The sequence below is a fragment of the Rana temporaria genome, chromosome 2 (assembly GCF_905171775.1).
Source record: "Rana temporaria chromosome 2, aRanTem1.1, whole genome shotgun sequence".
Taxonomy (NCBI): Eukaryota; Metazoa; Chordata; class Amphibia; order Anura; family Ranidae; genus Rana; species Rana temporaria.
This window is the reverse complement of record NC_053490.1, coordinates 259,678,592-259,699,190: the sequence shown is the minus strand read 5'-3', so window position 1 is coordinate 259,699,190 and position 20,599 is coordinate 259,678,592. Positions and strand designations below refer to the sequence as shown.

General features: G+C 45.3%; 1 protein-coding gene across 1 annotated transcript in view; it reads left to right on the top strand.

The window, feature by feature from the left end:
- Positions 1-20,065, top strand: part of LOC120926693 (GAS2-like protein 2A) — a 49,011-nt gene extending 28,946 nt beyond the window's left edge. The window contains exons 5-7 of the mRNA XM_040336840.1: positions 7,035-7,131; positions 14,776-15,058; positions 17,791-20,065. Of these exons, the coding sequence (XP_040192774.1) occupies positions 7,035-7,131; positions 14,776-15,058; positions 17,791-19,768 (2,358 nt within the window). The 3' untranslated portion in view covers positions 19,769-20,065. The remainder of the gene's footprint in view (positions 1-7,034; positions 7,132-14,775; positions 15,059-17,790) is intronic.
- Positions 20,066-20,599: the final 534 nt, after the last annotated feature.

The following is a 20,599-nucleotide window of genomic DNA, read 5'->3' as shown; positions in this document are numbered from 1 at the left end:
GGTGACAGGGGACAGAGGGCTGGGTGACAGGGGACAGAGGGCTGGGTGACAGGGGGCTGGGTGACAGGGGGCTGGGTGACAGGGGGCTGGGTGACAGGGTGACGGGGACAGGGTGACGGGGACAGGGGACTGCGTGACAGGGGACTGGGTGACAGGGGACTGGGTGACAGAGGAGTGGGTGACATGGTGACGGAGGGCTGGGTGACAGGGGGCTGGGTGACAGGGGGCTGGGTGACAGGGGGCTGGGTGACAGGGGGCTGGGTGACAGAGGGCTGGGTGACAGAGGGCTGGGTGACAGGGGACTGGGTGACAGAGGGCTGGGTGACAGGTGACAGAGGGCTGAGTGACAGAGGGCTGAGTGACAGAGGGCTGGGTGACAGAGGGCTGGGTGACAGGTGACAGAGGGCTGGGTGACAGAGGGCTGGGTGACAGGGGACAGAGGGCTGGGTGACAGGGGACAGAGGGCTGGGTGACAGGGGACAGAGGGCTGGGTGACAGGGGACAGAGGGCTGGGTGACAGGGGACAGAGGGCTGGGTGACAGGGGGCTGGGTGACAGGGGGCTGGGTGACAGGGGGCTGGGTGACAGGGGGCTGGGTGACAGGGGGCTGGGTGACAGGGTGACGGGGACAGGGTGACGGGGACAGGGGACTGGGTGACAGAGGGCTGGGTGACAGAGGGCTGGGTGACAGGGGACTGGGTGACAGAGGGCTGGGTGACAGGTGACAGAGGGCTGAGTGACAGAGGGCTGAGTGACAGAGGGCTGGGTGACAGAGGGCTGGGTGACAGGTGACAGAGGGCTGGGTGACAGAGGGCTGGGTGACAGAGGGCTGGGTGACAGAGGGCTGGATGACAGAGGACTGGGTGACAGAGGACTGGGTGACAGGGGACTGGGTGACAGGGGACTGGGTGACAGGGGACAGGGTGACAGGGGACTGGGTGGCAGGGGGCTGGGTGACAGAGGGCTGGGTGACAGAGGGCTGGGTGACAGAGGGCTGGGTGACAGAGGGCTGGGTGACAGGGTGACAGAGGGCTGGGTGACAGAGGGCTGGGTGACAGGGTGACAGAGGGCTGGGTGACAGAGGGCTGGGTGACAGGGTGACAGAGGGCTTGGTGACAGAGGGCTGGGTGACAGGGTGACAGAGGGCTGGGTGACAGAGGGCTGGGTGACAGAGGGCTGGGTGACAGAGGGCTGGGTGACAGAGGACTGGGTGACAGAGGGCTGGGTGACAGAGGGCTGGGTGACAGAGGGACTGGGGGACAGAGGGACTGGGGGACAGAGGGACTGGGGGACAGAGGGACTGGGGGACAGGGGACAGGGTGACAGAGGGCTGGGTGACAGGGGATTGGGTGACGGAGGACTGGGTGACGGAGAGCTGGGTGACAGGGGGCTGGGTGACGGAGGGCTGGGTGACGGAGGGCTGGGTGACGGAGAGCTGAGTGACGGAGAGCTGGGTGACGGAGAGCTGGGTGACGGAGAGCTGGGTGACGGAGGGCTGGGTGACGGAGGGCTGGGTGACGGAGGGCTGGGTGACAGAGTGACTGGGTGACGGAGAGCTGGGTGACGGAGAGCTGGGTGACGGAGAGCTGGGTGACAGAGTGACTGGGTGACAGAGGGACTGGGTGACAGAGGGACTGGGTGACAGAGGGACTGGGTGACAGAGGGACTGGGTGACAGAGTGACTGGGTGACAGAGGGACTGGGTGACGGAGGGACTGGGTGACGGAGGGACAGAGTGACGGAGGGACAGAGTGACTGGGTGACAGAGTGACTGGGTGACAGAGGGACTGGGTGACAGAGTGACTGGGTGACAGAGTGACTGGGTGACAGAGGGACTGGGTGACAGAGGGACTGGGTGACAGAGGGACTGGGTGACAGAGGGACTGGGTGACAGAGTGACTGGGTGACAGAGGGACAGGGTGACAGGGGACTGGGTGACAGGGGACTGGGTGACAGGGTGACAGGGGACAGGGTGACAGAGGGCTGGGTGACAGAGGGCTGGGTGACAGAGGGCTGGTTGACAGAGGGACTGGGGGACAGAGGGACTGGGGGACAGGGGACAGGGTGACAGAGGGCTGGGTGACAGAGGGACTGGGTGACAGGGGATTGGGTGACGGAGGACTGGGTGACGGAGAGCTGGGTGACAGGGGCCTGGGTGACGGAGGGCTGGGTGACGGAGAGCTGAGTGACGGAGAGCTGGGTGACGGAGAGCTGGGTGACGGAGAGCTGGGTGACGGAGGGCTGGGTGACGGAGAGCTGGGTGACAGAGGGCTGGGTGACAGAGTGACTGGGTGACGGAGAGCTGGGTGACGGAGAGCTGGGTGACGGAGAGCTGGGTGACGGAGAGCTGGGTGACGGAGAGCTGGGTGACGGAGAGCTGGGTGACAGAGGGACTGGGTGACAGGGGGACTGGGTGACAGAGGGACTGGGTGACAGAGGGACTGGGTGACAGAGTGACTGGGTGACAGAGGGACTGGGTGACAGAGGGACTGGGTGACGGAGGGACAGAGTGACGGAGGGACAGAGTGACGGAGGGACAGAGTGACTGGGTGACAGAGTGACTGGGTGACAGAGTGACTGGGTGACAGAGGGACTGGGTGACAGAGTGACTGGGTGACAGAGGGACTGGGTGACAGAGGGACTGGGTGACAGAGGGACTGGGTGACAGAGGGACTGGGTGACAGAGGGACAGGGTGACAGGGGACTGGGTGACAGGGGACTGGGTGACAGGGGACTGGGTGACAGGGGACTGGGTGACAGGGTGACAGGGGACAGGGTGACAGGGGACAGGGTGACAGGGGACAGGGTGACAGGGTGACAGGGGACTGGAGGGCTGGGTGACAGAGGGCTGGGTGACAGAGGGCTGGGTGACAGAGGGCTGGGTGACAGGGTGACAGAGGGCTGGGTGACAGAGGGCTGGGTGACAGGGTGACAGAGGGCTGGGTGACAGAGGGCTGGGTGACAGGGTGACAGAGGGCTGGGTGACAGAGGGCTGGGTGACAGGGTGACAGAGGGCTGGGTGACAGAGGGCTGGGTGACAGAGGGCTGGGTGACAGAGGACTGGGTGACAGAGGACTGGGTGACAGAGGGCTGGGTGACAGAGGGCTGGGTGACAGAGGGCTGGGTGACAGAGGGACTGGGGGACAGAGGGACTGGGTGACGGAGGACTGGGTGACAGAGGGACTGGGTGACAGAGGGACTGGGTGACAGAGGGACTGGGTGACAGAGGGACTGGGTGACAGAGGGACTGGGTGACAGAGTGACTGGGTGACAGAGTGACTGGGTGACAGAGGGACAGGGTGACAGGGGACTGGATGACAGAGAGCTGGGTGACAGGGGACTGGGTGACAGGGTGACAGGGGACAGAGGGCTGGGTGACAGAGGGCTGGGTGACAGAGGGCTGGGTGACAGAGGGCTGGGTGACAGGGTGACAGAGGGCTGGGTGACAGAGCGCTGGGTGACAGGGTGACAGAGGGCTGGGTGACAGAGGGCTGGGTGACAGGGTGACAGAGGGCTGGGTGACAGAGGGCTGGGTGACAGGGTGACAGAGGGCTGGGTGACAGAGGGCTGGGTGACAGAGGACTGGGTGACAGAGGACTGGGTGACAGAGGGCTGGGTGACAGAGGGACTGGGGGACAGGGGACATGGTGACAGAGGGACTGGGTGACAGGGGATTGGGTGACGGAGGACTGGGTGACGGAGAGCTGGGTGACAGGGGGATGGGTGACAGGGGGCTGGGTGACGGGGGGCTGGGTGACGGGGGGCTGGGTGACGGAGAGCTGGGTGACGGAGAGCTGGGTGACGGAGAGCTGGGTGACGGAGAGCTGGGTGACGGAGGGCTGGGTGACGGAGAGCTGGGTGACGGAGAGCTGGGTGACAGAGGGCTGGGTGACAGAGTGACTGGGTGACGGAGAGCTGGGTGACGGAGAGCTGGGTGACGGAGAGCTGGGTGACGGAGAGCTGGGTGACAGAGGGACTGGGTGACAGAGTGACTGGGTGACAGAGGGACTGGGTGACAGAGGGACTGGGTGACAGAGGAACTGGGTGACAGAGGGACTGGGTGACAGAGTGACTGGGTGACAGAGTGACTGGGTGACAGAGTGACTGGGTGAAAGAGGGACTGGGTGACGGAGAGCTGGGTGACGGAGAGCTGGGTGACGGAGAGCTGGGTGACGGAGGGACTGGGTGACAGAGGGACAGAGTGACTGGGTGACAGAGTGACTGGGTGACAGAGGGACAGAGTGACTGGGTGACAGAGGGACTGGGTGACAGAGGGACTGGGTGACAGAGGGACTGGGTGACAGAGGGACTGGGTGACAGAGTGACTGGGTGACAGAGGACTGGGTGACAGAGTGACTGGGTGACAGAGGGACTGGGTGACAGAGTGACTGGGTGACAGAGGGACTGGGTGACGGAGGGACTGGGTGACGGAGGGACTGGGTGACGGAGGGACAGAGTGACTGGGTGACAGAGTGACTGGGTGACAGAGGGACTGGGTGACAGAGGGACTGGGTGACAGAGTGACTGGGTGACAGAGGGACTGGGTGACAGAGGGACAGAGGGACTGGGTGACAGAGGGACTGGGTGACAGAGGGACTGGGTGACGGAGAGCTGGGTGACGGAGAGCTGGGTGACGGAGGGACTGGGTGACGGAGGGACAGAGTGACTGGGTGACAGAGGGACTGGGTGACAGAGGGACTGGGTGACAGAGGGACTGGGTGACAGAGGGACTGGGTGACGGAGGGACAGAGTGACTGGGTGACAGAGTGACTGGGTGACAGAGTGACTGGGTGACAGAGGGACTGGGTGACGGAGAGCTGGGTGACGGAGAGCTGGGTGACGGAGGGACTGGGTGACGGAGAGCTGGGTGACGGAGGGACTGGGTGACGGAGAGCTGGGTGACGGAGGGACTGGGTGACAGAGGGACAGAGTGACTGGGTGACAGAGGGACAGAGTGACTGGGTGACAGAGGACTGGGTAGAGAGAGATTATACAGTCCACATTACAATTTACAGGGGCAGCAAAGGTGACAGAGAAAAGGGGGGTGCACCATGCAACCCCCCCCCCTCTCTCACTGTCACCTCTGCTGCCCCTGCAAATTGTAATCTGGACTGTATAATATCTCCCCCCATTGCATGGTCAACCCCCCCCCCCTCCCCTGCACCTACCTTTTCTGCCCCTGCTCCAAGGATGGCCGGCGCGGCGCAGCGGAAGTCGGGACTCGCGGGAGGTCGGGACTCAGGACGGACGGCGGATCGAGTCCAGCTGAGCAACCGAGGCCTGGAGGGGAGGAGGAGGAGGTCTTGGTCTGTGCCGCGGTACTGGTAGGTGACGGTGAGTGACTCACTGTCTCTGCCTGCCCTGTAACGATGCTGCTGCTCTCTCTGCAGCAAGAACCGCGGCTGGCCGTTGGAGGAGGAGGAGGTGGGGGTGGAGTCGGAGCCGCAGAGAGAGCGGGACACGGTGACGTCACTGGTTGCTACAAGCCAAGCGGGGCTTCCCTAGCAACCAGTGACTTAGAATCATTTAATTACAGCGACAGCAGCAGCAGTGAGTGTGGCAGGCAGTTGATTCCGGGACTCTCTATTGTCCCGGTTTGAAGGCTCCCGGGACACGGGACAAAAATGTATATTACGGGACGATCCCGGGCAAACCGGGACACGTGGTCACCCTAGCTGGCATAGTTGTAGGCCACAGTTGCGATGGAAGTAAGCAAAATTGGGATTGCAGCTTGGACATTTTCCACAAGCTAATCTTTCCACCTTGACAGACGCCTTACAACAGAATCTAGGCCACCATCAATGTGAGACAACTTGGTAAAGTAAAACCCCAGCTTTTGTCAGTTGGCAAACGTACAAAATCAGCAGGGGATCAAATATTTTTTTTCCTCACTGTAGGTGGTTGATTTACAAAAAACTGTAGAGTGCAAAATCGAGGGCAACTGTGCATGGTAGCCAATCGCCTTCTACCTGCAGCTTGTTCAATTAAGCTTTGACAAAAAAAAAAAAAAAAGCTAGAAGCTGATTGGTTTTAATGCAGAGCTGCATCAGATTTTGCACACTCCAGTTTTAGTAAATCACCCCATAGTCTTTTAGTAATCTGTAATGTTGTTACCAACCAGGAGATATACTATTTCCAGCTAAATGTTAAATACCACATAGACTTGAACTATTTCTCAATGGTTACATGAATAGGCCTGTTGTTTTCAGTTAGAGTTATTGTTCTGACATTCTGGGCACTAAGGGCTAGATCCACAAAAGGGATACGCCGGCGTATCTACTGATACACCGTCGTATCCCTATTTCTATCTATGCGACTGATTCACAGAATCAGTTACGCATAGATATTCCTAAGATCCGGCAGGTGTAATTGTTTTACACTGCCGGATCTTAGGATGCAGTACCGCGGCCGCTGCTGGGGGCATTTCTCGTCGAAATCCAGGGTCGGGTATGCAAATGAGGAGTTACGTCGATCCTCAAAGCTTTTTCGCGTTCGCTACGTCGCCGCTACGTTAGTTTCCCGTCACTTAGTTACACTTTTGTGAGGCAGCCCTACTTTTACACAGCAGGCGTACTGCTGTGTAAAGTATGGCCGTCCTTCCCGCGTCAAATTTTTAAATTTTACGTCGTTTGCGTAAGCCTACGGGAATACGGAAATACACTACGCGCCGCGCCGTTCAAAAAATTACGTCATGTCACGCAATGCATGTCGGGGAAAAAAGCGTCGGGAGCATGCACAGTACGTCCGGCGTGGGAGCGCGCCTAATTTAAATGGGACTCGCCCCATTTGAATTGGCCCACCTTGCGCCGGACGGATTTGAGTTACACCGCTGCAAATTTCCAGGTAAGTGTTTTGTGGATCGGTACCTAACTTAGAAAATTTGCGGCAGTGTAACTTAAATCTAAAAAGTTACGTTGCGCTGCCGGGCTGTGGATCTGGCCCTAAGAAATCATTTGTCTGTCTACTGTATTTAATAAAATTGACTCAACATTGAAATTATCAAACGTTTCTTAGTAAGCAGGTTTCTGTTTTATAGATTCTTCGTAACCATGTGATGGTCAGAGTAGGAGGGGGCTGGGACACGCTGGAGCATTATTTGGACAAGCACGACCCCTGCCGATGTACTTCTCTCTGTATGTATCCCTAAACAGGGCATTATTTATACCTGTGCCTAGTTAATGAAAAAGAAAAGGCAATAGGCTCAATTTACAAAGCTTTAAGAGAAGTGCAAGGATCTTTATTTTAGTAATGTCACTGTAATTTTACAAATTCATTGGACTTGAACTTGAACAGAATTAACTTTTGCTTTATTGAAAATACGGATCCTTATTGTAATGCTTTAGCTGTGGACTGCCAATTCCTGTCCCTAGAACATACCCGTATGTCCTTGGGAAGAAGTGGTAATACCAGGATCATGGCTGCAGATGTCGGCTGGCTACAGACAGCGGACAGGGAGAAAGATCCGTTCCTCCCCTTCCTCTGTGACGTATGAAGCCGGAAGTGATATGTATTACGTAACTTCCTGTTTTGGTTGTTTGTTTAAGGGCCAGACAGGCAGCTGTTCAAACTGATCTGCCTTGGAGGGCAGAAGAATGATGTTCTCCAGATTTATTTATAAAGAGTACCTGTCACTGTCCATGCTATCACAATGAATGTTGTTCATCCCTTGTGATAGCAATAAAATTGATTATAAAAAATATATAAAAAAGAAGCAATGCAGAAAAAGAAAAAAAATAATAATAATAATAATAAAAAAAATTATAAAAAAACTGCCCCCATCCCCCTGTGCTCATAAGCAAATGCAATTGTGTACTTAGGTCCTGCATGCATATGTAAACGGTAAACACACCAGAGTGAGAGCAATCATTTTAACACCAGAGCTCATGTTTTACTCTAATTTGGCAACTTGTAAAGGCTTTTAAAGCATCACCTATGAAGATTTTCGTTACCATTGTTTGTTACCATTTCCTGGGCATGTACCATTTTACAATTTTACATGTCTTGTATCTATGCAACATCATATTTTATATTTGACCATAAAATTGGGTATTTTATTGTGTTTGTGCATAATTTATTTACGAAACATTGTGTTTGATAAACAGCTGAACAAATGTCTTACTAGATACAATTTTAAAAAACCACCAATTTATTCTCCAGGGCCATTGCTTTCAGAAAATATTTATTGTTTCTGGCTTCAAAGTAGTTTTCTACCAACAAAATATTCTAACATGTATAAGAAAAATGTCAGAACTGGCCGGAATTGGAAGTTGTTAATGTGGTTGTAATCCCTCTCATACACCCAGTGAAGTGATTGACCTCAGGTGATACACAGAGATGAAACAAATCCCACAACATAAGAGTCACCTGTTTACAGCCTCCTAAAGCCCACATTTTACACAGCATTTCTAAAAACCAAAAGGCGCAGCACAGACACACACAGCACAGCACAGAGCAGGGAGCTGAGTGTAGGGAATGAACAAACACCCTCTACCCAGTCTCATAGGGAAACATGCACACTTGGGGCTGTCATTCACCTACTGTGTGCTGGGGGGATGGGGGCAAGAGGATCTTCCAGGAATGCCTGGTGTTGGCATACACTACCAGAAGTGAGCCATGCAGATAGTAGAGAAATGGCAGAGCAGACATAAATCATAATAGGTGCTTTGGATCAAGGCAAGTGTATGCTTTGTTAATTTTTAATTTCAGAGGTTTACAACCACTTTAAGTCTATCGTAGTTTCTATTGGATCGAGGGATAGAAATCTCTCTTGTAGGTTCACTGTCATTATCTGCCCTGTATGTTAAGCTGGCAATACATTATACAGAGAGTGTACAATCTCAAAGTTACCAAAACTATGCAAGATAAGTACCTAAACAATCCATTACATTTATATCCAGTCAGACATGCCCTTGTACAACATGGTTGATAGTAAATCTAGAACAGATTGTAAAATCAGATTGCATAGTATATGGCCAGCTTTACACCGCTAACATTAAAGTACTCTGAAGCAGTTAACTAGTAACTGCAATAATACCTTGACTGATGGGTTCTCAAAGCAGAACATCTTAAACAGCGCAAGAAAGCTGCTATGAATATTTACAGTAAACACTGCATTAATTAAAATGAAATTGAAAAAAACATTTCAAAACGTACAGTAGAAAATTGACTTTAAAAACCATAGCAACTTGTAATAATGACATCCAAGGTGAATTTCCCTTAAAGGTTAAGTTCGCCTTTGTACACTTTTTTTTTCTAAATTCCAGCTCCCCTTTGCACCAATATAGCATTCATGTAAGATGGTAAATTCGTGATTAGTGATCCATTTCCATATTTAGATATTTGGCACCATCATCCCTTAGAAAAAGAATAGTAGAAAACCCAATTGGGGAGCATGGGCCTTTATAGGTGCTGCCTGATAGTAAAATTATATTACAACTCATATAATGTAAAAAAAAAAAAATATTACAAAAATAGAAGAAACAATATACAGAACTATCACATATAAAGAAATAAATACATTTCCTCTATGTAATTTTTCCACGCTTATGACTATACATGACTGCATCCGGATGGTTGCAGAAACTTCCAACCAAAAGGTTGCAAATCCAAAATGTAAAGGATTCAGACACTGTTCTGTAAGTAATGGTGTTAGAGCAACTTTTTGAGCACAAAAACCTTCCCATGGAAAGCAACCAGATCGAGCAGGATCAACCACAGAGAGGAGTACCTTTCAAAATACTGTGAAACTTTTCAAAATGCTTATTACCTATAGAATAATCAAAAAATGAGTATGACATATCGAAACATATAGAAGATAAGCGTGGAAAAATTACATAGAGGAAATGTATTTCTTTCTTTTTATATGTGATAGTGTATATTTTTATTTTTATTCCAGCTCCCCTATGCACCAATATAGCATTCATGTACTTTTTTTGCAAAAATATCAAAAAACTTTCCATTAAATCTGCAGTCACTTACTTTTCTTGTCCTAATCCACGTTTCCAGACGTTTCCATTAGTAATGTCTTCTTCCTGATCAGACTTTAGGTCATCACACATGAACCATCATTAGCACACAACCTGCATCATCCACCCTCCCATTCCCAGGTGCACGTTTTTTAAATGAAATTCAATCAATTAGTGATCACCCTTCTCACTAAATACACAATTACACAAAGACTGCATAGTGTATGGCCATCTTTATACAAGTGCATAGGAGGGAGTGGACAAAAAACACTCAGCTGTCAAGCTTCATTCACAACTCTGCATAGCGGGAACTCACATTCCCACATGCGTCTTTTTTTTGTGAGGGGGAGAAGTTTTGGAGCATTTTCACTCATCACACGTAGGGCAGTCCATCCCCTGAACGGGCTGCCCTACACACAGCAATCCCCCCAATGAAGCTTCAGAACAATTTTTTAGAGTGGAGCTTGGTGCATTTTTACAGCGATTTTTGGTGCAGCACATTTCTGAAATGCAAGGAAACATACAGATGTGAATGGAGCCTTGTTGTTATTGTGTTATTGCTCTAATTTCACTTTCAAGCCCCATTCACATCAAGCATAGTAGGAGCAAACATTTTGTGTCTCGTTTTTCCTGTGAAGCATAGGGCAGCCTGTTGATTTCAATTGGCTGCATTACATGTGGTTAATAGGACATTTTAGCGTTTTGTGGGTTGTATGTTTTTTTACTGTGCATTTTGCAGCATTTGCCCCTCGTTTTTTTTTTATGTGGCAAAATGTGTTTGCTTCTGTGTTTAGTGTGCCGTTAAAAATTAATGGCACTAAAAGCGCAACTAGTAATTTTAGGTTCATAAACATGGCCATACACTATGCAATCTGATTGTATATTGTGTATTTAATGAGAAGGGTGATCACAGATTGATTGCATTTAATTTAAAAAATGTGCACCTGGGAATGGGAGGGTAAATGATGCAGGGTGTGTGCTAATGAGGTCAGCTGGTCAACTCCTTCCTGTGTTATGACCTAAAGTCTGATCAGGAAGCAGACATTACTAATGGAAACGTCTGGAAACGTGGATTAGGACAAAAAAAGTAAGTGACTGTAGATTTAATGGAAAGTTTTGATATTTTTGCAAAAAAAGTACATGATAGTATTGGTGCATAGGGGAGCAGGAATAATAATAATACAAAAAAAAGTGTACAAAGGTGAACTTGCACTTTAACAGATAGGACCGTTTTGTTATTGTTAACCAAACTGATGTATTGATGACTTCTGAGGGTAGTATGCAAAACTCTTAGCAATGATCAGTATGATCATTACACTCCACACCTATTTAAAGACCAACTCTGGGAACATTTAAAATTATGCCTTGCAGTCCTTTCTCAACCAGGACTTCAAGGGTCCCTTTCCTCTAGAGGTTACCAAGGGTTCTTTGAGCAAGTAACAATTTCTGCCTTCCAGATTAGAAACCCCTGACACCAATAATCTTTCCAGTTATGCGTAAGTATACGGCCATTTGCCTATTGACCACCAATAGCATCCTTCTCCCGCTGACCATCAATGTAAGGAGGCCCTTCTTCCACTTACCACCAATGTAAGCAAGTCCTTTTCCCACTGACCACCAATTGAATTGAGCACTTCTTTATTGACCACCAATGTGGGAGAACACTAACATCTTCGGTGCCTGCATTTTTCTTGTTGACATTATTACCATTTGCTAAATTTAATTTCCATTATTACCGACGATTATTTTGTCATATTAAAAAGTTCTGGGTGTCAAAATGACTAATTATGCCACATTCCTTATCTTTTTCTTTATTCTTATGTATTAACTTACTGTCCACGCTAATGTACAGTGACCTACAGATATAATAGGTACAAGCAGGGGTTACTTGAGACTTGGAAGGTGTTTTAAGGGTTCCTCTGTGAAAAAAAAAGGTTGAGAAAAGCTGCTCTAGGTACACCACCTTCGGCATCTTAAGAAAAACCTCTGCTAAGATCTCCTGTCTTTCTTTTTGTTTTACTGGTGGTAATCTAAAATGACATTCCTTGTTTTTGTTAATGATTAGGAGAAAAACGTGTGGCCATGAATGTCTGGGAAGGTTCTTGCTTATCTAAGTCATGATGTAGCTAGTGGTAGTCATTAACAATTGATCATCTTCTGTAATGTTGAATACTTTTGCTACCTAGCCAAGTAGCTTCTTAGGAAAATGGAAAATGAAAGTCAAGAACATACCCCAGAACATATATCCACACAGGTGACTCCGTCACATTAATCCAATCACCATGAAATGCAAAACCAAACAGAATTAAAGTGAGACTAAGCATGTTCCTTGCTGCCCCAACACTACCTATTTTAAGCACAAGGATAACTTCTACAGACAGAAAGATTGACATGAAATGGTATCACCAGTGTCTTTCACTGCAGCTTTGAACACATCTAATAACTGGTAAACTGCAAGATATAACATTTCTGTGTTTAGGTTTTTCAAGGATAGTGAGGTGAACATTTTGGACAACTGATTTGCAAGTCACGTGGAAGAGGCCATCCATCTCAAACTTAACATACTGTATTTATTGGTGTATAACACTCACTTTTTTACCCTGAAAATGGAGGGTAAACTGTACCTGCGTGTTATACGCAGGGGGCTGTGTAAAGTTTTTTTCCTTAAACGTCCCTCTTAAAGTTAGGGTGCGTGTTATACGCCGATAAATATGGTAATTTAAAACTCAAACCTTTAACACCACCTGTCATCCACATTTATAATGTCATTTTAAAATCCATACTCTTAGGATTTTACAATTCACACCTTCAGCCCCACTTTTCACACTTCTCATAATGTTCACTGACAATCAACATTTGCCTTGACACACTCCATGGCGATTGAATTGAGGTTACTGAGTTAACCTTGTGGCTTTAAATACTAGATATGTTCCTGAAACTCATTAGACACAAATGAGCTGCTTCGACAAGCAGGAAAACATATTCAATATTATAAGAGTTATAACAAGTTATGTTAAGGTGATATTAATCCCAAAACAACATTTTTTATATATTGAGGATTGATAATCATTAGATGTGGAAGAAATAAAGCCTATAAAGGGAAACTAATACAGCCATCATATCTAAGCATTGGCAAGCTGCAATATAATACCAGTTTGCTTTTGGGTTTAATACTGCTTTAATTGTGATTAAATACTACTAACTGTGGCCAAAAACTATATTCAGAAAAAAACACTGTTTTACTGCTTCCTCCTATAAGAACAAGCCTGCTCTACTGCATGGTAAGTCTATTCCTGGCACGCACCTATCAGTGCCTGTACATCTTATCTTAGGAGCCACACAATATTCTGAGCCCACTTCCAAGAAGGTCTGGTGAATACCAAGCTGTTTCAAGGTGTCCAAATGGAGGCCATAATTTGTAGAGTTTCTATAGAAATAAAAAAAAAAATATGTGGACCCCCATTGAGATTCAGGAACAACAAATATCAACTTGGATCTAAAAGGCCTAAAAGGCAAACTCAACTTACAAGGGTTGCATTGTGTAGTGCATGAGTATCTAATTAAATTATTTATTTTCTCCATTACACAGTGGTGATGATTTACTAAAGGGAAAAAGGCTGGTTATTTTGCAAGAGAAGTTGCACTTTGCAGGGAAATTTGCCTCTGAGTTTAGTGAATGAGGTAAAGCTCTGTTGACATCCATCAGCCAATTATGGATGCAAAAATGCTGTTTTTTTCCCCCTTGCAGATGATTGGGTATTCTTTGCAAAGTGAAACTTCACCACATTTAGTAAACTTTGGGGGAAAATCTCTTGCAAAACGCTACTTGAATAGTAAATAGCCTAATAATATTCATATCTGTCAGATTTAGAAATGTGAATGCCACAGATAATATGTCAGTTGGTCATGTTTGGCTATCTTTACAGCATTAAATCCAACTACATATCTTTTCAACATAAGTCTCTTAAAGTGATAAATAGCCTCCCAAATGTGTTTGCTTTCAAAATACTTGATAAAGGCTCTAAAAATATTTATATAAATTCATTTAATTTTATTAAATACATTTGTATTATTTTCAGCAAGAATTGACTGTTAACTAGTTTGTATATGGATAGTCCTACGTTACCCATATCTATATATGTCATATAAATGTATGGCATGGCATTAAAAGTCTACAGCATGCATCTTGGTGGCAAAGAAGACACTTTTTTTATCCTGGCAATATATTTAAGAAAAACATGAATCTGTTATACAGACCTAGCAATTACCTGTCAAAGTATATGCAAATCAATTACCCAGGCGAGGTCATTGTTTAGTGGTGGTTATAAAATTCTGACAGGTTGCCTGAGTGAACCTATCTAGCTGCTTTCTAGTATTAGTCATTTGAAATACCTAGTTTTATATGCACACCATCACTGTCACTCACGTATCTCTTGGAAGTCTGCCAGCTAGTAGACTCTATTCTGAAGGAAAGGTATGAGAGACAATCACGTCTCTGCATGGTCCATTACCTTCTTACTGTTATGTCACTTGTCCCTGATATTTGTGACATTGTGTCTGCAGTTTTCTATTTTTGGATTATTGTGAGACGTTAACCATCTCTTCACCACACGTTTATAGAAAGTCTGCTAATGTAAGGAAGCAAATCGGTAGTGTAGGTTTCTGTCTCACAGGAGACTAAAACAGTTTTTTTCTTTTCAAGATTGTATTTGGAAAGCTTTGTAAAGGTGTTCCAAGCTATGATATGGTTTTAATTTGATAGATTTTTAATTAATAATGACACAATAAATGTTTTAACTCCTTTTCCTACAGCTCATAAACAAGCTTCAGCATCAGTCAGCAATCGGAAGCCAGCTCACCCAGTTCATGAGATAACAGCACGTTTAACAGCAAGGTCTGACAATCCCAACAAAACTCAAACCACACTAATAGTAAACCGTTCCCAGAGTCCACTGCCTCCGGTAGACTGGAAGACCTACACATCTGGCAATGGTAGAACCCATTCATCTTCTACCTCTGCTGAAAGTGTTGATAAGACGCCTGGGTTTAGAACGCCTAATGTACACAGTGACCTCCAGAGGAGTTTTGCATTCAGGTACATGCAGCATATGTTCATGATGTTAAACAAATTAACATAGTAATACATCAACTAGCATCTGAATTATGGATTAAATTATTTATGATTGCACAAAGACCGGTGGTCCTATTTGCACTCACTAACCAGTTTACACCTTGGCAGTTTTGGTGCATCTAAAATGATCTAGTGTAAATGGGACACAGAGATCAGGCACATTCACAGCTGTCCACTAGTGCTTTGCAAAACATGCGTATTATGTCAGGTGTTAACAGGCATTGCGTTCGGCAATCCATTAATTTTGAATGAGTTTCCAAAGTATCAGGGCAGACAGAAAAACATATCTGTACCTTTTTTTCCCAACTGAAGAAACTTTACCCAAGCTCAACTGGTCTGTTATCACAGATTGCTGAGGGCCGTTGCTCATGGCTGGAGTGTGTGCTCCCAAGGCATCAATTCATAGAAGAAATAAACCAGCAACTCTGTACATTCCAAATTCTTTATAAGGCTACATTAAAAGCGGCACAAAATAGCTAACATGTTTCAGCCATGATGGCCTTCTTTTCTTTCAACACAGAGCACCACAGCTCACGACAGCATTGACATGCTGCAAGCAAGGTGCATTGTGAAGGTGCATTAAAGGGGTTGTAAAGGTTTGTTTTTTATTTTCTAAATAGGTTCCTTTAAGCTAGTGCATTGTTGGTTCACTTACCTTTTCCTTCAATTTCCCTTCTAAATGATTTTTTTCTTTGTCTGAATTTCTCAATTCCTGTTTCTCCTCAGTAAGCTTGTCCCCATCATCCGAGCCGTTCTGGCGGGGGGTTAGTCAACGCGCTCGCCCCCTCCCTCGGGACTACATCGCTGTGTGTCTCCCCGTCATCCCCTCAGAACGGCTCAGATGATGGGGGCAAGCTTATTGAGGAGGAACAGGAAGTGAGAAATTCAGACAAAGAAAAAAATCATTTAGAAGGGAAATCGGAGGAAAGGATAAGTGAACCAACAATGCACTAGCTTAAAGGAACCAATATAGAAAATAAAAAACAAACCTTTACAACCACTTTAAGGTGCCTTTCGAAATAAATGCACCACAGTAGACCAATACACGTAAGGTGCATTAAAAACCACACATTACCGCAAATCAATGGTGTGGATCCAAAAGATACATTTATATGGGTTAATATAATGTTTGAAAATGCCCAATATGCTATGTGTTTTTAAAACAAAAATAAATCAAGTGCTAAAAAAGGCAAATAGAATTACATAGAAGGCTCCTATGAAGAATGTCCAAAAAACTGTAAAGCAATATTGCGCTTGTGTTGAAAATAAATATAAAAGCAGCAACAAATATTGTGAGATAAAAAAACACAACAAAAATATGGCAAAGAAAGATAAGTTGTGCTAAAAGTTTAAATTGTTCAAAATGTGCATAAAGGTGTAGAAAAGAGTCTCTATAAAGTCAAACGCACAAAAGGCTATGATCATAAAGTCAAATGGCTATGGAACAAACGGAAGAAACTCCTCATAAAGTGTTAGGAAAGGTGAACTTGAAAGGTAATTCTCCACCTTAAGAGAGCCACCGACACACAGGTTAAGATATACTCTTACCGCAAAACAAGGACCCACTATTATGGGTTGTTTTTTTCGTTGGACCTCGTCAATGGTGAATGTACTAAGGCTTAAGGGACCTTCCGTAATTAGAGAGTCTTTGTTTTGCGGTAACAGCACATCTTAACCTGTGTCTGTGGCTCTCTTAAGGTGGAGGATTCCCCTTTCAAGTTCACCTTTCTTAACACTGAGGAGTTTCTTCTGTTTGTTCCATGGCTATTTGTGCATTTGGACTTTTATGAAGAATACCTGTTGGCTTAAAGGAGAAGTAAGATAAGCAGTGTTTGATTGCTCAGTTCCAACTTTCCACTGCAGAGACAGCGGGGGACAGATGGAGCATCGGATTCATGCTGCATTCACCTAGGTGAGTATAAATGTTAATTTTTTTTTTTTAAAGTCCATACTTCTCTCTTAACCAAACATAGTAAAATGATTAAAACAGCATCCTAGGTTTGACCTCTGTGTTTTACTGTAAGCGCATAAAAGAAAGAACTTGCCTGGTTACTGTGGAAAAATGCCAATTTGTTAAAAAGATCTAATGGGAATAGAGCTGGTTGCTAATATTCTTAAGTATTTTATCACCACTCACCATCATTCTATTAAATGAATATAGAATACAGGATTTACTACGTAAACCAGACTGTAAAGACCAATGTGCTTCTTAAAAAAATACTGTTTTGAGGATCATTAGAAGTTCATCATAAATATTACTTTTTAAATCTATTGACATAAATTGTGCTCTTTGGTGGGATTTTTTCTTATATTTAATGAAAAGGTAATGGATACTTGCTTACTATTCAATATTATACTGTAAATGATGTGGGTGTACCTGTACAATTGTGAAAATATCACAACTAATCATCTCCAATCACCAAATGTTTAATTCTGTGTTTTGGAAAGATTGTCCATTAATTGCTTCCATTTTGCTCTGCCTATGGCATAGATGGAAATAGATACTATATATTACAGCCTGTGTATGGGTTTATGGACATGCAATGTATAAAAAAAATTATGCACTGGGGATCTGAGCATTTCTACATGAAAAAAACAGATAGCCTTTTAGACCCTTTTATTTAGCTAAGAGTTCAAAGAGCAATGTTGTTTATAAACCTCCCTCTGTTAACTTTTGATTTTGTTCATATTGCCAGAGGACATGAACGACCTGCAACCCCATCAAGGAGACAACTATTTACTGAAGATGGTCATTCTGGTCAACAATTTCTGTGTCCACAGTCTTCCCATGATGGTCTTAGACTATCTACATCTTCCACTGGGTCCCAACTGACTGGAAGTGAAGATGAAAACTCTCATTCTTCAGATGTCTTCTATGAGAACCACAGAAGAAGACAAATAATGAAGAGTCCTGCTCCTGGACATAAAGAAAGAACAATGACGGATACCTACCACAGCCAGATACATACTACAAATGTTAGAGCACAATCAGCATCAGAAAAGCAAAGTATTCAGCAAGAATCAAGACCTAAAACACCTTCCAGCTTTTTACGACCACCAAGTCCCTCCAAATACTTACTCCACAATCAGCAAAACAAAATATCAGAATACCAACCCAGGGTCAGTTCTGATTTTACTACAAGACCTTCCTCTCCCACTAAACATACACGGTCCTCTTCTCCTTCAAAACAAATTAATACTCGACCTACTTCTCCATCTAAGCATCTTAATACTCAGTCTTCTTCACCACCTAAACAACATATCACACGTTCAATGTCTCCAACTAAGCAGCTTAGTCAGCCATTTAAGCAAGAACTGAATGGTGTCAAGACGATGCCTATTTATAGTAGGCCATCTACACCAAGCAGATATTACCAAGGCGAATCTCTAAACAGAGATAGAAGCAAATCTGTAGGAAGCGATTTTATGTCTCATAATAAACTAACAGTAATGAGAAGCGTGCCTGCTCAAAATGAGCAAAGCAAAGTTATACTGACTGGTAGGTCTACTCCAACAGTGCACGTTAACAAAAATGGTCTAACACGGGACAAGGTCCCCAGCTATAGTATGAAAACGCAGATCAGGCAAACCAGTTCTTTGGAAGCTTCAATTATGTCAGATAATATGGAACGAGATTACAGGTACACACCAAAACCCATTGGCCCAGACCAAGAGCAAGAACTGTATCAGAGCCTGGAAGACGAAATCCAATCGAACATAAAGGCTTTAGAGGAAGATTCTGATGAGAACAGCAACCAAGAAAACAAGTGCAATAACTTTACATCTAGCATTGCAAGTGATGTTGCTGTTCACAATTTTAACATGAAAAGGACTTCAGTATCTTCTGTCTCAGTGAGAAATAGATTAAAGACACCTGATGGGGAAGTAGAAATACCCAGAAGTGGAGTGTATATAAATACCAAATGGCAGTCTGGAGGAGGAAGTTTTGATGATGTTATCACAGAACTTTCTCAAGGTCAGTTAAAACTTAATAGGGTTGATGTGGAAAACTGGATTTCCACAATAACTCCAAAATCTGTTGTGGCTGCGGAAACAGATTTAACTGTTCAGCATTTAGTATGTCAAGAGAAAAGTAAGCCAGCATTATTGGTACAGGAAACAGATAAAACTAATTTGATCTCTGCAGAGAACAAGGAAAAGAAAGTCAAGCAATTGCCATCTCAGAGAGCAAGACAACTGGCAATGGAAGCCAAGAAGAAGAGTTTGGAGGCTGCAGCTGATAACCTGGATTCATCAGCCAAATGTCCTAAAGCAGAAGCAACCCCGGAAGTATCAAAGTTACCACAATCATCCAAGCCAAAACGATCGCTGAAAAAGCCAGAAAGAGTGCCATCAATATACAAACTCAAGCTACGCCCCAAAATCCGTCCCAGACGAGATAACAGACCAGAAAAGAAGCCATCCAAGATCCCAACCCCTGTTTCTTATCAACAAACAAAAAAGAAAACGAAAAACCCCAAAAACAGCACAACAATTCCTTCTAGTGCTAGGAGTCAGAGTGAATCATACAGCGCAGGTATTAGTACAGGAGATGTTGATACCGATGAAGCAGTCTCAGAACTTTCTTTGTCCCTAGAAGCTTCGGGTTCCCAGCTAAATCAATTATGGGATGAAAATAATGGAAGCAAAAGTGAAGAAGAGACATGGATTTAAGGCACTAGAATTTCATTCCAAGACATCCAATTTTTTTATGCAAAAATCAACAACATTTCAACTGAGCTTGTGCAAGAGTATAGATAAAGCCCTGAGATCCACAAGTAATCATAATCTTAGCACAATTGTTAAAAAATGAAGGAACACAATTGGGTAAAACCTTAAATTTGCAAATTGAAAGCACACATAGATGTGAAAAAATGAATCATGCTAGTTTCTTTTATGAATATAGATCTAACACACGATAATTTTTCGGCATGAAAGAAAACGTTGTTTTTAAAAACGTCATTTAAAATGATCGTGTGTGGGCTGCACATAATTTTTCAGTTTCTTTTTTTGGGTTGTAAAAAATGATCGTGTGTGGGCTAAAACAACGTTTTAAACCCCTGCATGCTCAGAAGCAAGCTATGAGATGGGAGCGCTCGTTCTGGTAAAACTACCGTTCATAATGGAGTAAGCTCATTCATCGCGCTGTAACAGACAAAAAAGCGTGAATCGTCTTTTACTAACAAGGAATCAGCTAAAACAGCCCAAAGGCGAATAGAACTTCCCCTTTAGAGTGCCGTCGTACGTGTTGTACGTCACCGCGCTTTGTCATTGAAAAACGACGGTGTGTGGGCAACGTCAGTTTTAATGATGAAGTTGGAAAAAACTTTGTTTTTTGGACATGCTGAAAAACAACGTTTTCTTTCATGCCGAAAAATGATCGTGTGTATGCGGCATGAATCTTTTACAGAAATCTGTCATAAAAGCCTGTGATTGAACCTGACAGTCTTTGGCTCTCCACTTTCTTACCATTGTCTTAATGGCTGTAACGCAAAATACGTTTAT